We start from the raw sequence: 16,348 nt of genomic DNA on the forward strand, positions 1-16,348 counted from the left end.
CTAACAGTCAATACACACGTTTATAACTGTTGAGTTTAAGGTTTAAAATTTCTAATCTCCAGGTTAAATTATAGCAATAATGATTAGTAGTAGTTTAACAATAATTTCAAAATAAGAAGAAAACGAGTGACAGAGTCAGTTGGGTTTTGTCGTGAATGGGAAACAGCCAAACAAGGCTTTATGATTCGTATTTGATAACACAAGATTCACAGATCAAAAACTCACAAAGTTCCAAGAAGGAAACACCAACTCACAACTCATCATCATGTCCTTGAACTTATGGTCATAACTCATAACAGATTCGCACACCATGTTCCTCTAAATTAACCAAAATGATTTTTAAAGAACAAGAAAAAAGATTCGCATGGTCACTTTACTGTATCTTGTAAATGAAAATTTACAATCACATTTCTTAAAGTGAAAATTTACATATCAATTTATTTATTTATTTTGTATTTCCGGAGTAGGTAATATGTGACTTGACTTACTTTGGAATGAAGAAAGAATACAATTGATTCTTATTTCAGTTGTTCACATGTAAACACGTTATATGGCATCTTGACAAAAAGAAATATCACATATTCACATTAAGAATTCTTTTGTTTTTGATATAGGAATGTAGCAACAAATTCCAATTATACGAATTAATTTGGTGGTATTACATATGTATTCATCTTTGTGAGTATGGTCAACAATATGCATTATGTAAATTGAATCCGAGTTGTATCAGTGATAATAGTTTAAAACTAAATATCATGGTAAACGTAGTTAATTTGTTGTTGTAGATAGTTTCATAGAATGGGAGAGATATCTATATAATAATTTTCATAACATAAAGTTTAATACTAAAAAACCATTCCTTTTTTTTTTTTTTTTTATAACACAAACCATTCCTTAGTTTGCAACTACAAATGATAAACAAAAATAGTATTTATTTTAAAATATTTATAAAATGTGTAAAATCAAGAAGCTGCTGAAAATATAAGACAAGAATCCTCTTTCTTCCATCTCTATCTCTCCAAAGACAGTTGCTCAACCCCTTCTTCTTGAAATGGCTTCTTCTTCTCTTATCTTCATGCTCCTCCTCATCTTCACCCTATCCTTTTCATCACCAACTCTAATCTCAGCCAAACCCAACACGACAATAATCGAATCAACTTGCAAAAACACAAACAACTACAAATTCTGCGTGTCGGCTCTCAAATCCGACCCAAGAAGCCCCACAGCCGACACAAAAGGTCTCGCAGCCATCATGGTCGGAGTTGGCATGACAAACGCCACCTCCACCGCAACTTACCTCGCCGGAAACCTAACCTCCGCTGCGAACGACGTCGTCCTCAAAAAGGTCTTACAAGACTGCTCCGAGAAGTATGCCCTCGCCGCTGATTCTCTTCGGCAAACAATTCAAGATCTTGATAGTGAAGCCTATGACTATGCTTCCATGCATGTCTTGGCGGCGGAGGATTATCCTAATGTTTGCCGCAATATTTTCCGGCGAGTTAGAGGGCTGGCTTATCCGGTGGAGCTTCGCAGGCGTGAACAGAGCCTGAGACGTATCTGTGGTGTTGTCTCCGGGATTCTTGACCGCCTTGTTGAATGATTTTACAATATTTGCATTAACGTTGGTAAAATCTACTATGTTTTAAGTTATCGTATTAAATGAATTTTTAATGTGGAATCTGTAACCTTTTTAATACCGTTACTATATTACTCTTCTTCTTCGCAACTACTCTTCTTCCAAATTACCAAAAGCAAAATTATTAGAGATCATCTGAACATTTGAATTTAATATTTCGCAATCAATTTACTAATCATACGAAAATCTTAAGTCGTCTTTAGTGCGAAAGATTTGGGGGAAAAGGCGCTATTAAGAGTTGGGAAGTAGAGATATTTTTTTATAGTTCTTTGATTGAATATAACTTTAGGTAACTTTTGCTTTATCTATATGCATTATACGTGTTATCGCTTGTGTAGATGTGTTTACACTTTAAAAATTGCGATAAAGGTCTTTAAAGTGTCATCTAAAAGAAAAAAAGGATAAAGGTAACGTCGTCTATATATATTTAAAGCTGAATAGTCATCGACCTCATAAACTACTACTAGACTACCCTTGCTTTTATAAGACGACGTCGACTGATATACGAATCAAAAGCAAAAGCCAAAAGATGTGTGACTTTTTTCTCATACCAAAAATAAATCTGATGTATGTAAGTATGTTCGTAGGTCAGTGACTACAGTTCTTACTTCTCTCTATCGGTTTTTTAAAAAATAGACTCATAATTGAACGATGATGTAACCGTATTGCCCACAACAACAATCTGATGGTTTAAGTCGAACGAATAGTCAAAATAGAGTTTAGCGGTCCAGTGACTCCAGTCAAAATGTTAAATTGTTAATTTAATACGAGAGTCAAAGCAAATAATTAATTCGGTACACTGATTTCAGATTAAACCGGGCTAGGCGGTGGATAAAATCGTCATTTGACACACAGACTATATTTTCGCGCCCAAAAGACGCGCCACTGTGACAGAGTCCTTTTTTTTTTTTTAAAGTTTATTCGTCTTCATCTTCCCACTACACTTACTAATCCGTAAAAACCTAGAAATTTTCCCTAATTTTCTCGAGAAAATCCGCCACGATTCTGGGGCGTTGTGCACGATTTGACCCCAAAGAAAATGAAGGGAGGTACGATACAGATAAGCTGGCACGACGGGAAACCGGTGCTAACCCTCGATTTTCATCCGACTTCCGGTTTACTCGCCACCGCCGGAGCCGATTACGACATCAAGGTAATGCAATTCTTTACTCAAATATCGCTTTATACATATCATTAAGATCTGATTGCTGTTAATTTTGGAATTTGAATGTTTGAAACTCCGATTGTTCAATTCTAATTGTTTTGAAATCTGGATTTATTTTTTTGTCCACCGTCGACTAAAAATTGAAAACAATAATAATTTCAGCTATGGTTGATAAATTCTGGTCAAGCGGAGAAGAAGATTCCTAGTGTATCTTACCAGAGTAGCCTTACTTACCATGGATGTGCTGTTAATACCATTCGTTTTTCTCGATCTGGTAAGCACCAGCTTTTTGTTATATGATATATCTGAGATGTTCTTCAGTTGTAATCATGTTACATTTTATGTGTTATCTAGTGGTGACGACTATTCTGTTATGATGTGCAGGGGAACTACTTGCCTCAGGAGCAGACGGTATGAACTGAGAACCACCAACATATCTGGTGGCTAAGATGCAAGTCTGCTTTTTGAATATTTTGGAATGCGGAAAGAAACTAATTGAGCAGTTCCATTTCTTTGGTGTTAATCCAGGAGGTGAGCTTATCATATGGAAGTTGCATCCTAGTGAAACCAATCAGTCCTGGAAAGTTTACAAGTCATTATCGTGAGTCCTTTCATCTCAATAATTAGCTACATTGCCATGCTTCTATAAATCTTTAAATTGAATACTGTTGTTCTATCATGACGGGAGAATATTCTGTAGGCTAGTGACATTGTTGAAACAGTATGAAAGTTTTACCACAATTACCAATATGGACTCAATCAAATGTAGTAGGCCATGGTGAGAAGCATGCGGTACTAAAGTCCTCCATTATCTCAGGAGCAGCAATGTAGGCTAAGATAATTATTTTGTTTGACCTGCTAGATTTCACCGAAAGGATGTCCTGGATCTTCAGTGGTCTCCTGATGATGCTTATCTGATTTCTGGCTCAGTGGACAACTCTTGCATTATATGGGACGTTAACAAAGGTGAGAAATAAGAGAATAGATAAGTTTTTATTTGACATGTTTGCTCCAGATTTCCTGCTTCTCATAATTCTGTATTTGCTACAGGTTCTGTCCATCAGATACTGGATTCCCACTGTCATTATGTTCAAGGTGTTGCCTGGGACCCCTTAGCAAAGTATGTAGCCTCTCTTAGTTCAGACAGGACATGCCGTATATATGTCAATAAGCCTCAAACAAAGAGTAAAGGTGTTGAAAAACTGAACTATGTTTGCCAGCATGTTATCACTAAAGCAGATCAGCAACGGGGAGATGAAACTAAGGTTAGAGAGAAAATAATTTCTTCATGATTCACACAAATACACAGTATTCCTAATTTCAAAATGGCAATTATGCAGACAATAAAAACTCACCTCTTTCATGATGAGACATTGCCATCTTTCTTTCGAAGGTTGTCATGGTCACCTGATGGATCTTTTTTACTCGTTCCAGCAGGTTATTATATACATTAAAACCAGTCTTGTTTTTTTCAGAATATTGGGCTAGATCATCATATTGTTTACTCTGGTATTATTTATGTCCCTAACATTTCTTGTCAACACTGTGTTGCATTTCCAGGTTCTTTCAAGGTTTCACCCACATCCGAAGCTGTAAATGCTACCTATGTCTTTTCTAGAAAGGATCTTTCAAGGTAAGATAATCACCCCACCATCTTTTGTATGGAAGTCGTAAGACTTTTGGAAAATATTGTAAGTATGTAAGCTCTTCTTTTAGCTAAGCCAAGTGACCTCAGTTGCTTGAGCTTATGTATGAGATATTTATACATCAAGACAAAGTCTCACACTAACTCATTCCTTTTTCCACAATCAGACCTGCACTGCAGCTTCCAGGTGCCAACAAACCGGTTGTAGTGGTTCGTTTTAGCCCTGTTGCATTCAAACTCCGTGGTTCAAATTCTGGTACATATTATGCCATTTTTTCTTTCTTTCTAATGATGGAAAAGAAGGCCGTCATCAAGTATATAATTTTCTTAAATCTGCTAATTTTAGTTATTTCAAATGGTATTTTGAATCATGCAGAAGAGGGTTTCTTCAAGCTTCCTTACCGTCTCGTCTTTGCTATTGCAACTTTAAATTCGGTGTACATATATGACACAGAGTGTGTGACTCCAATTGCAGTCTTAGCAGGTCTCCACTACGCTGCAATAACCGATATAACCTGGTAAAAATAATATGCACATTTATTTCAGACCTGAATGATCCTTGTCCAAATCTTCTTCAATGTTTTAAATTGTAACCAATAATCATTTCTTTCAACAGGTCACCTAATGCCTCCCATCTAGCACTGTCCTCACAAGATGGCTACTGCACACTAGTCGAATTTGAAGATAACGAAATAGGAGAACCCATCCCCATATCAGGTTTGCTCTTAGTTTTTTCACTCTCAACCTTCCAGAATACCATTTGACGCATCAATTCCATTGCAGTCGGGAAGAAACCCGTGGACAGTGAGGAGAAACAGCATGATCTAGAGAAAACCAACGAGCTGACGACCGAAACAAAACCAGCTGAGAGCAGTATACTGACTGAATCAGAACATTACGAGGAGAATATTATGCAGAAACCCGATAAAGTGATGACGGAAACAAAAAAAGAGGAAGAGAAAGAGCCATTGCAGAGCAAAGTTAACACACCTGTCTTAAACAAACCAGCGAGGAAGCGCATCACACCTATGGCTGTTGATCCCTAATGGTATAAAACTAACCACTACTGATGTATACATTTTGTTCCATATGTTTTTACTTTGCTACAATTATCTTTCTCATAGTCTACATAGTAGACATGAATTGTATCAATGGATTTTTGTAGCAAATTACGGGCACGAGCCCACGTTGGAAATGGATAAGTTTCTTTAGTCGGTCCTATGTGGCTTTTCAAAACCGATGTACTCACATGTATGAGTATGACACATGAGATGGATGGTTTTCTTGTGTGATCAATCATGAGCTGGGCATCAAAAGCCTTATTAAAGGCCCAAACTTCATATAGCTAAATGCAACAATCTGTGACGCAAAAGGTATGTTGTGTGTTGAGCTTTTTTGGCCCGTTTTAACCAAATGTGTGAATAAAACAATAATTGACCGGTAAAAAAAACCATAATTTTACCCTAATATTTAGTTTCCAAAACCTTTCTTCCCCCAATAGCCGTAAAAAAGGTTAAAAAAAAAGAAACAAAAACCCAGAAAATTTTAACTCTCTCGTCTCCTTCAATGGCTATCGCTCTCAATCTCTGAATTTCATCCTCTGTCTCTTTCTCTCAATCAGAGATTTTTTCAAGTATTCTTGAATCTCAATTTCTCTTTCTTTTTCCACTTTCAATTATACTTTTGTATAAACATTTTTACACATATACACAGACATTTATAAAAATATCTTGTCTCTCCCTCCAATGGATTCTCCGAAACTGCCGTACTCCCTCTCCGCCTCTTCCTCCGCCCCGTTTGCTTCATCCGTCGTAAAACCTCACCAGAAAAAACTCCTTACCCGTAATTGCATCCTCATCATCATCGCAACGTCCTCTATTCTCCTCCTCCTCCTAACTCTCCTCATCTACGCTACCGTCTCTAAATCCTCCCGCAACCACCATAACTCAACGCACCAAAACCCAACCTCCAACGATCCTCCGCTTCCCCCTCCTCCGATCGCTCAGATCCGTCTGGCCTGCAACGCGACGCGTTTCCCAGACCATTGCGTCACCTCCCTCTCTAAACCGGGTCAAGTCCCTCCGGATCCTAAACCGGTTCAAATAATCCACTCTGCGATTTCAGTCTCATACGAGAATCTCAAATCCGGCCAGTCAAAAATCAAGGCTATCCTAGACTCATCCGCAGAGAATAAAAACCGTACGAACATCGCCAACATTTGCCTCGAGATCCTCTCTTACGCTCAGCACCGTACCGAATCAACGGACGTCGCCGTGACGGGAGGCGAAATCAAAGACGCTCGTGCTTGGATGAGCGCAGCTCTAGCTTACCAGTTCGACTGCTGGTCCGGTCTCAAAACCGTCAACGATACGAAGCAAGTCGTCGACACGATCACTTTCTTCGAAGATCTCGTGAACCTCACCGGAAACGCGTTGAGCATGATGTTATCGTTCGACAACTTCGGGGACGACATCGTTTCGTGGACTCGTCCAGCGACGGAACGAGATGGGTTTTGGGAGAAAGCTGGGCCGAGTTTGGGCTCGGGTACGGGTAAAGAGGCTAATTTGGGATTTCCGTCTGGTTTAACGGAAGACGTGACGGTGTGTAAAAACGGAGGGAAAGATTGTAAATACAAGACGGTGCAAGAAGCCGTTAACGCAGCGCCGGATACTAACGGAACCGTTAAGTTCGTGATACGGATTAGAGAGGGCGTGTATGAGGAAACCGTTAGGGTTCCGTTTGAGAAAAGGAACGTCGTCTTCATCGGAGACGGAATGGGCAAAACGGTAATTACAGGATCGTTGAATGTTGGACAACCAGGAATGACAACGTTCAACTCTGCAACTGTCGGTGAGTTTTTTTCCGTAAAACCCTGTTTTTGAATTTATTAGATTTAACTTGTTATTTTTCTTCGTCAATTTTATTTAAGAAACATAAATGAGAAGAAGAACATTAAAAGTCAAAAACAGAAATTTGTTTTTTTCTTTTACTCTTGTGAAAGATGGTATCTCTTTTTAGTACTGTGTCCACACTCCACAGTGTCTAGATTTGCTCTGCCACGTAAAAACGAATAATGATTTATTGATATTTCGAGATTCAAGTTATGTTCCTAGTTTCAATAGAGACAGAACCCATGTGACATTCAGACATTTTTACTTGGAAAATAATATATTCATTGGATCTTGTTAGTATTAACATAGATCTTCTGATAATAGAATATATATATATATATATATATATAGTAAGTTGCTTAGTTTAATCCAAGAATTTTGGTTATTCCAAAATTTATTTGTTTGATGTTATTATATGTTTTTGGCTTTGGTAGGAGTTCTCGGCGATGGATTTATGGCTCGTGATTTAACCATAGAGAATACGGCAGGAGCAGACGCGCGTCAAGCGGTTGCGTTTAGATCAGACAGTGATTTCTCAGTACTCGAAAACTGCGAGTTTCTCGGGAACCAAGACACTGTTTACGCTCACTCGCTCCGTCAGTTTTACAAACAATGTCGAATCGAGGGCAATGTAGACTTCATCTTCGGTAACTCAGCTGCTGTATTCCAAGACTGTGATATCCTTATCGCTTCCAAACATTCCAAACTCGAAAATGGCGCAAACAACGCCATCACAGCACACGGGAGGATTGACGCGTCTCAGTCCACGGGATTTGTCTTTTCGAACTGTTCGATTAATGGAACTGAGGAATACTTGAAAGAGTATCAAGCTAACCCTAAAGGGCATAAGAACTTCTTGGGAAGACCATGGAAGGAATTTTCGAGGACGGTTTTTGTAAACTGTAATCTTGGGTCCTTGATTAGTCCTGACGGATGGATGCCTTGGAGCGGGGATTTCGCGTTGAAGACTTTGTATTACGGTGAATATAAGAATACAGGTCCGGGATCGGATAGATCGAATAGGGTTCCATGGAGTAGTGAGATACCAGAGAAGCATGTTGATGTTTACTCTGTCGCCAATTTCATTCAGGCTGATGAGTGGGCTTCCACGACAGCTTGATTTTGTAAAGGAAAATGAGGCTTTACTTAGGTTCTGAAATGAAGTCAGGAGAATGTAACTTTATTCTAGTGTTAAATATTAGTGTGGTATCTTTATCGCTATTCATAGATTTAATAATTGAAGATAACCATCAATCATAAAGTTCTAAGCTTTTGAGTGATGGAAGAAACCACGTAAACCATATCATAGCAAAACGTACGAAGATATGAACTTTAAAAATCTTATCATACTTTTCTTAGTGGTTGAAGACTCTCACTTCACTTCTTAACTTTATTTTATATATGCAAGAAAAATGGATAAATGCTTGATGCTTCAATGGAAGCACATATAAACTGTTTGTTTCAAAGGGTAAAAAGAAAGTTACTATGTATTTTCTACCTTCGGTGAAACACAAAATGAGGACAGTGATGACTAACGTGACACACAAAGCTATGGGGTCGAAGGAGAAACAACATGGGAAAGAAAAGAAAAAGAAACATGTTCTTTGGAGTGAGAGAGAGCAAAAGAGAGATCTTATATTTATATGTCGGAATCAGAACTCTTCTCTTCCTTTGGTGGTGCATACTGCCTGGTGAGACGAGATCTTTCCCATGGGTCCAACGGCACTCGAGGTGGTGGTTGAGGTGTTGCTGGTTTCGATTGCCTTAGCTCGTTCTCTCTATCGATAAACCTGCGCCAAGAAGAGTATAACCAGTTGTTAGCTCACCAAGAAGAGTTTACACATACACCATATAATGTTTGATTTTTATGATCATTGTCCATTTTGTTATCATCGAGGCTATAGAAAACCTGAACTCAATGCGGTTCTGTGAGAAGAATGAACAATAAAGAAAAGAAATTTGTGCTTACTCGATATAGGCCATTGGTGCAGCATCACCAACACGTATGCGAGTGCGGAGCATTCTTGTGTATCCACCAGCTCTGTCTCTGTAAAACACATAACATCCATCTGATGAAACAAAGTTGAGAGTATTAAGGAGAGGTCCAAGATTAAAAAAGGAAAAACAAGGTCAGAGGATTCACTTGTATCGATAAGCCAATTCAGTAAAAATCTTGTGAAGTACATCATCTCCTCTAACAAACCCAGCAGCTCGCCTTGCTGCAGCTAGTGAGCCCTGTAATCAATCATTTCATCACCGATATGAAAGTGATTGGCTATCTGATTAATCTAAATTGCTTTTGCTATTTACTTCAACCACAATTCTCGAAAACTACTTACAAAAGAAACAATTTTTGAGCTTATAAAACCCAAGATTTGAGTACACTTAAACACAACTACATGCTCCACACACACACAAAAAAAACAGCTATGGTGTCTGATTATACAAAAGATTCGAGAAAGTTGCTTAAACTTATTGGAAAGAAAGTTAAAGGATCGATTTACCTCTTTGCCGAGTTGAACCATATTATCAGCAAGACGACGGACCTCTTTAGCCTAAAAAATCCAATGTAAGTAATGAGAATACATTTTTAGGACAAGACACACTACAAGTCTCCAAGAAATGAGAGCACAGATTCTCAATAGCTGACTATGTATAAACCCTAGCTAAACCTCAAATCAAAATTAAAAATATATATAGAGAGATGGGAATCACTAATTAGTACCTTTGTAACAGTGGTTTCAATTCTCTCGTGTTTCACCAACTGAGAAACCATAGTCCTGATAAGATTTGGATTGGAAACATAAAATAGAGAAATTTTAAGCAATGTGCGAAGAATCAAGGATCGATGAGAAAGTTTATAGAAAGACAATAAGAAGAAGAAACCTGAGCATGGACATACGGTGACCAGCTGGGCGACCGAGCTTCCTGAATTTTGTCATTTCTGCGACGGCGAAGCGATCGGAGAATCAAAAATGGCGAAAATGGGAAACAAGAATGAAAAGAACTCACACGAAGGTGAACCCTGAACTTAGTAATGGGCCGAATCTTCTAATGTTTGGCCCAATAAAAAAGGAATCTAAAAGCCGTTTGTGTAAATTTGGACTTAATTAGCCGTAGTGTTTAAACCAACCATACGCAAATCAACTGAGTCCAGTTATATACTCCACCAGTTGTTTGACAGTAATAATCATATTCTGAGCCGGATTTTTCATTTCCTTTCTTATCGGAGCTAGCTTCTCTTCTCTCTTTGTTGTTCTTCCTCAATTCAAAATTATTTATTATTTATTCAGAGTTACACTTTGCATTGACATGCCTAACTTCTCCACTGACGTAAACTGAAGACCATTTTTGTTACAACTTACAACACAAAACAACAGTCCCAGAGAATAAAACACACAGATCCCAAATTTTGTGGGCGGTTTTGTCGACTCTTCTGCTCCTTCGTATCGAGAGAGTCAAAGGCCAGCTCTCAAAGTTGGACTCGTTGAGAGAGAGAGAGAGAGAGAGAGACTTTATAATATAATCTTGAATCTTTGTAACGATTAGTATACAGGTTTTATAAAGCAACACTTGAAAATCCGAAAACACAAAAAGTCAGTTGGACATGCATTATAATATAGTCAACATTTTAAAAAGCAATATATAACTTTTAAATGACTGTAGTATATAACTTCAAAGTGGTCCGATACCAGCTCATTAATTCGTGGGTTTCTCAAGACCATTTCCAAAACTTTAAAAGTATTTGTAAGAGAGTATAAATAAGTAGGGGACTAAGGGAGTATCATCCAATGAGAATAGTCAAATACTTATATATATGGGATTCTTATGAACTTTGCCATTTCCTCACTCAAATCTTTTAAATGTGTCATTTTCATATTTTGTGGATTTTCCATTTTTAAGTTTTTAAAATGTGTGCTTTTATGATTTTTATTTTGCTAAAATACATACTTCGTAACAAATACTAAACCCAAAAAAATGGAATTAAGAAAATCCAAACATAATATGTAAACTTTTGTTTTTAAATATTAAAAAATGACAAATCAAAAATATTTTGAGTAAAATGGCAAAAACTGTAAATGCCATTGAAAAAAGTCCTTCTCAAGTAATTAACTTTATATATATTTCTACAGTTTTATAAAGAAGAAAAAAAAAAAAATCTTGGGACAGAAAAAAACAAAAATCATGTCTTTTTACAGAAAACAATTAAGTTGATCTGTTCAAAATATTGTTAAGTGACTATAGTTTTTGAGATTTTAAATGGATTTCTAACCAAAAAAAAAGTAATAATAATACCACAAGATGAGGAAAAAGATAAAGATGACTAAGACTTGTAAATAGGCTTATGTCTATGTCGTGTATGATGTATTCGAATCTTCTAAAGACGAATTGAAAATCACATGTTACATCGTTACATATTCATATTTTTGTGGGTCGATGGGAACTATATGACGTATTCACTCATCTCCTTTTGACAATTTTGGACCTATTATTACCAACAGAATATATATATCAAAATCCGTATTTTTCGAAAAAGCAATTCCATATCAAATGATACGAATTAACACTATGATTGGAAAATTCAAGAACATCATTATTATTTGATTTTACTTTACAGTAATAACAGAACATTTAGACTACAACAATGAATTGAATCTTCTTCTCTTTTTTTTAGTTTATATTCAGTATTCAAAATTTCAATTTGTTTTACAATTTTTTCTCACTTTTTTTCTTTTCTTCCAAGAAACAAATCCTAAGAACGAACCCTAAGTGAGTAAAAAAAAAAAAAAGAATTGATTAAAACGGCATGATATGTGTCGTTTTGGTGTCGTAAGCCGAAAGGCAAGATCTTGAATTCACCTTGAACACTTTTAGAAGATCCGTTAACATACGTCTAACGGCGGGAGAGCAATTGCTCTGTAACAGTAACAGAATCTTCGTGACTCCGTTAGCACTCGTGACAGCTTCCAATGCTTTATCTTCTTTGAAAAGGTATGATACACTCCACAGCACCGTCACGGCGTGCTCTGTCGCCGCCGTCGACACTTTCATCAGCTTTTTAACTACCGTTTTCAAACACTCGCCGTCTCCGCCGCAAATCTCTGATCTCCCTTCCTTAGTAGATGCCAGAATCTCGAGAAGCTTCAGACATTTCTCGGTGACCGAAACGCTCGACGCCGTCGGATCTGATAACAATTTAGTCACATCTCCGATGAGTTTCTCTCGGATTAGGTTGAGTTTCACGCGTTTCGGTGAGCTAATCGCGATCAAACACGATAAACTCGATTCGATTAAGCTCGAATCTGAGTCTTTACTAATCGATTTCATTAGCTCCGTCACCAATCCATCTCTCTCGGCTATTAAAAGCTTTGATTCGGCGTCGACGGCGATGAACTCAAGTAAACCGGCGCAATCAATCTTCAATTCGACATTCCCGGTTCGAAACAAGAAGACGATAACCGCTAACCGATCTCGACCGTTATTTAAAATCAGATTGGAAAACCGTCTCCGATCTGAGATTTTGGTTCGAACCAAACTGAGAATCTTAACCGCCTCTTGAACAACCAGCGATTTCGCGGCGGAGGTGGTTTCGAAATCGACCTTGTCAATCAGATCGACGAGAAGCCTCACGAAATCATCTTTTCCGGCGAGAAATCCTCTGTTATCATCAGATTCTCTGCCGAAGCGAACAATCTTGGACAAAACTTCGCGGTCGTCTCGCTCTTCTTTCTCGATCTTCACTCTATCAATCGCATCGGCGATCTCATCTCTCGTCGGAGCAGCTAACTCCGCCGACTCAACAGAAGCTCGACGACGAACAGAATCAGACCAAATCTCGATCAAACGCTGAAGAGTCCGGTTAGGAATGAAATCCTTGTTCTGAAGAATCTGCATCGTCGCGGGACAAGTGTTGTTGCCGCCGTCGAGCCACCGTTGGATACTAGCTCGATCGTAGGTAACACCGGTGCAAAGACTCACCGGAGATTTCATAACGTCGAGAGATATAGGACATCGGAAGAACGTAGGAACAGTGATGCAGAGATCATCCTTCCTCATTATTGCTATTTTTTTTTCTTTTTTGGTTTGCCGATTTGCTCCGATATGAAAGCGTGTGGGAGAGAGAGAGAAGAGAGAGAGAGTTTTGTTTAATGGTTTTAGTGCGTGGGGTTTGGTTTAAAAGATGAGAGAGAGAGAGAAAAAACAAAGAGTCAAACTTTGGTGACGTCAAATAATTTCACTTTTTTGACGAGAATTTTAACTAATACTAGTATTTTTAAAAATATCTTTTTCTAAAATACTATTTTTATAAAGACCTACATCGAATAAAAACTTTTTCTTTTAACGTAAATCGAATATAACTTTTATTTTTTTTCCTTCTTTATGCTATTATAAACTAACTATACTACAAAATTAGAATAATATTTATAGCACACTCCAAAGTTGAATGATAATTTTCTTTAAATCAAAACGTAAAAAACTATTTTAATTTTTAAGTGTTTTTCACTTTTGGTCGTTGGTCAAAGAAGTCTTTCGGCGCGTTATATTAATATTTGGTGGAGATTTTTCAGTTTTCAAAACACAGCCGTTGATCTACAAATCTAACTCGTTGGAATTGGACGGTGACGATTTGAGTCCCACTTTACGTCTTAAGAACGCACCGAGTTTTTTTGGGGTTGTGCAATCGCACGTTTGAGATTTGTGGAAACGCACAACTCTTCTTTTTCTTTATTATTTTCTATATGACCCTTTCTATTTTTATTATTTTAAGTTATCTCCTCGTTCTCTTGTTTCCTCAGTTTTGGTCCTCATCATTTTCACATTTGGGCGGTTCGTAAAATCTAAAACGCGTAATCATACGAAATAATCGAATACTACATTACATGCTCGTCTAATTCTGTAATTTGATTATTCTCACCCTTTCTTTGACAACAAATTATATTGTTTACTATATAGTTAGGTGAATCACCATCACACTTTTGATAATGATAATATTTGTAAAGTGAGTGGAGTGCATTACAGACTTACAATCTCAACTTTCATGGTAGCAATGATTTCAACGGTAGCAATATCTTTTTTATGTTCAGTTCGTGCAAGAATTTGACTTAAGATTTATGTATTTAGCAACCTAAATAAGTGTATGATGTATACTTTGTGTAAAATATAAAAAATGTAGGCAGAAACTAATAATATTTAATAACAAATGGAAAAGATATTACGTAAAAGAAAAGGAAAAAAAAATGAGAGAAAAGAAGAATAAATATGAGCAAATTGTTGATCAATTGACCGGACAGATTCTATGGGCAATATTGCATCTTTTGTTGCACCTCCACTTCTGTTTGTTTTTTATGTCCGCAACTAGCAATACATGACGTGGCACTTATATGTATTAAACCTCTTTATCCCCTCCTCTTCGATACTTTCTTTAAGACTTGTCTTCTTATGTTCATTACAACTTCAACCCATTTTAAGATTTATATAAACCCTTGCGCGCTATTCATTTTTCTTTGTCTAATAAACAAGCTTTATATCGTCAAAGTGTGATAGATCAGTCGTAGTCAAATCCGCCTCGTAAGTCAAGTGATCATAAATGTTGATCTCCCAAGAGTGTTATTTCAAAATAAATAAAAACAGTTTTATTTGTTACAATTTGATTGCGACTTATTTAATTAATCTTAAATATTTGTGTTCGTTGAAATGTTAATAGTAATTCAGCTTTACAAAAAGGATTACTTCTTGAATTATTTTTTTATATACGAAACAGTTAACAAAATAAGTGTATAGTTTCATTAAAAAAATACTATAAAGTAATATATAAATACATTTCATCAAAAAAGGAGGGGCTAAAATGTTGTTTTCAGCTTCCTTTAAGTCTATGGGCGCATCTGTTAAAGAATTCGGACACAGCATCCTTTGCTGATTTATTTAAACTTATTAAACACGCGATAAGTAACCCAAACTCGTGTTTCATGCAAATACTTCAAAAGTCAAAGTTGAATAATGATCACCCACACTTATAATTACAGCAGGCATCGAAATATTTAATACTTGTAGATTAGCATTTTCGTTTGTAAACATAAATAATCCATAAACTAATTTGTTTGCACGTGAGAGGCTGCGTGTTTAGGTTGATTCAAACACTTATACGTCCGCACGTTTAAAGCTTTTATATATATGTATATATATGTTTGGTCTACATGAATGTCAAATACCAAACATGAAAGTGTGAAGCCATGGAATTGAACTTCTAGCTATTGGACTTGGCGTACTAAACTATTCGCAATTTCTCCACACGTTTAACTCTCTTATGAATTTTATATTCTCATCTACTTTTTTTTATAATATTTGCGGGAGAATAATTTCAACATTCAAATTGGAATGATGGTTCATGAAGATTTGAAGTCAAAGTCCACGATTCTGATGTTAATATATAGTTATAGTCCCTGTTAGAAGTTGGTAATCACGTATGATTAAAATTTGATGGCTAATTACACAAATATATATCCCATGTAAACATTTAATTATATAATATGATTCGAATGAATTTGTTTGCAAAGAAAAAACTTAAACTCATTTCATAAATACTTTTAATTAGTTTTTTAAAAAATTACATAAAACATTTTTACTTCTCATACCTCAGAAAAATCATATTAGTTTTGGATAACGTAAAAATACACAAAAAGAGTAAACGGATATCTGAAAGTGGTATTTATGGGCTTTAGTAAATTCGTAGATGGGCCTATTAGCCTAAAATGTAGTCATTAAGGCCCATTTGATTCGTATATTCCTTGAATGTTAAAATTGTTAATTCTATGTATAAAGTCTAAAACTAATAAGAGAATGGATGAAAGTATAATCAAAAGTATAAAAGTATATAGTATATAACACGTAGGAAAAAATAGTAATCTACGCTGTGTTTTGCAGCGGTTCGTTTTTTTCAGAAGGCAGAGAGAGAGAGAAAAACTGCATGCCGTTTTCACTTTCTTAATGACACAAACATGACGTCTAGATTT

At 36.5% G+C, this 16,348-nt stretch overlaps 5 protein-coding genes across 5 annotated transcripts; 3 read left to right on the forward strand and 2 right to left on the reverse strand.

The window, feature by feature from the left end:
• The first annotated feature begins 953 nt into the window (after nt 1-953).
• On the forward strand, nt 954-1,729 carry LOC17875022 (cell wall / vacuolar inhibitor of fructosidase 2). Its single transcript, XM_006281115.2, has one exon. The coding sequence runs from the start codon at nt 1,052-1,054 to the stop codon at nt 1,598-1,600; it is 549 nt and encodes a 182-aa protein (XP_006281177.1). The 5' UTR covers nt 954-1,051; the 3' UTR covers nt 1,601-1,729.
• An 856-nt stretch (nt 1,730-2,585) lies between these two features.
• On the forward strand, nt 2,586-5,665 carry LOC17876655 (chromatin assembly factor 1 subunit FAS2). The gene is made up of 12 exons (XM_006280355.2): nt 2,586-2,789; nt 2,964-3,075; nt 3,186-3,212; nt 3,330-3,402; nt 3,664-3,767; nt 3,852-4,066; nt 4,142-4,238; nt 4,362-4,434; nt 4,614-4,702; nt 4,823-4,964; nt 5,063-5,163; nt 5,230-5,665. Exons 1-12 carry the CDS (start codon nt 2,676-2,678, stop codon nt 5,490-5,492), a joined length of 1,410 nt encoding a protein of 469 aa, XP_006280417.1. The 5' UTR covers nt 2,586-2,675; the 3' UTR covers nt 5,493-5,665.
• A 196-nt stretch (nt 5,666-5,861) lies between these two features.
• Nucleotides 5,862-8,584, forward strand: LOC17875928 (probable pectinesterase/pectinesterase inhibitor 64). Its single transcript, XM_006280154.2, has 2 exons — nt 5,862-7,296; nt 7,772-8,584. The coding sequence occupies exons 1-2, from the start codon at nt 6,192-6,194 to the stop codon at nt 8,455-8,457; spliced, it is 1,791 nt and encodes a 596-aa protein (XP_006280216.1). The 5' UTR covers nt 5,862-6,191; the 3' UTR covers nt 8,458-8,584.
• Nucleotides 8,585-8,750: 166 nt separating this feature from the next.
• Nucleotides 8,751-10,333, reverse strand: LOC17874630 (50S ribosomal protein L17). Its single transcript, XM_006281174.2, has 6 exons — nt 10,224-10,333; nt 10,063-10,117; nt 9,842-9,892; nt 9,481-9,572; nt 9,307-9,384; nt 8,751-9,127 (listed from the first exon to the last, which is right to left on the reverse strand). The coding sequence occupies exons 1-6, from the start codon at nt 10,277-10,279 to the stop codon at nt 8,977-8,979; spliced, it is 483 nt and encodes a 160-aa protein (XP_006281236.1). The 5' UTR covers nt 10,280-10,333; the 3' UTR covers nt 8,751-8,976.
• A 1,610-nt stretch (nt 10,334-11,943) lies between these two features.
• Nucleotides 11,944-13,493, reverse strand: LOC17875441 (U-box domain-containing protein 27). Its single transcript, XM_006281693.2, has one exon. It carries the CDS (start codon nt 13,392-13,394, stop codon nt 12,135-12,137), a length of 1,260 nt encoding a protein of 419 aa, XP_006281755.1. The 5' UTR covers nt 13,395-13,493; the 3' UTR covers nt 11,944-12,134.
• Nucleotides 13,494-16,348: the final 2,855 nt, after the last annotated feature.

The sequence above is a fragment of the Capsella rubella genome, unplaced genomic scaffold (genome assembly GCF_000375325.1).
Source record: "Capsella rubella cultivar Monte Gargano unplaced genomic scaffold, Caprub1_0 scaffold_8, whole genome shotgun sequence".
Classification (NCBI taxonomy): domain Eukaryota; kingdom Viridiplantae; phylum Streptophyta; class Magnoliopsida; order Brassicales; family Brassicaceae; genus Capsella; species Capsella rubella.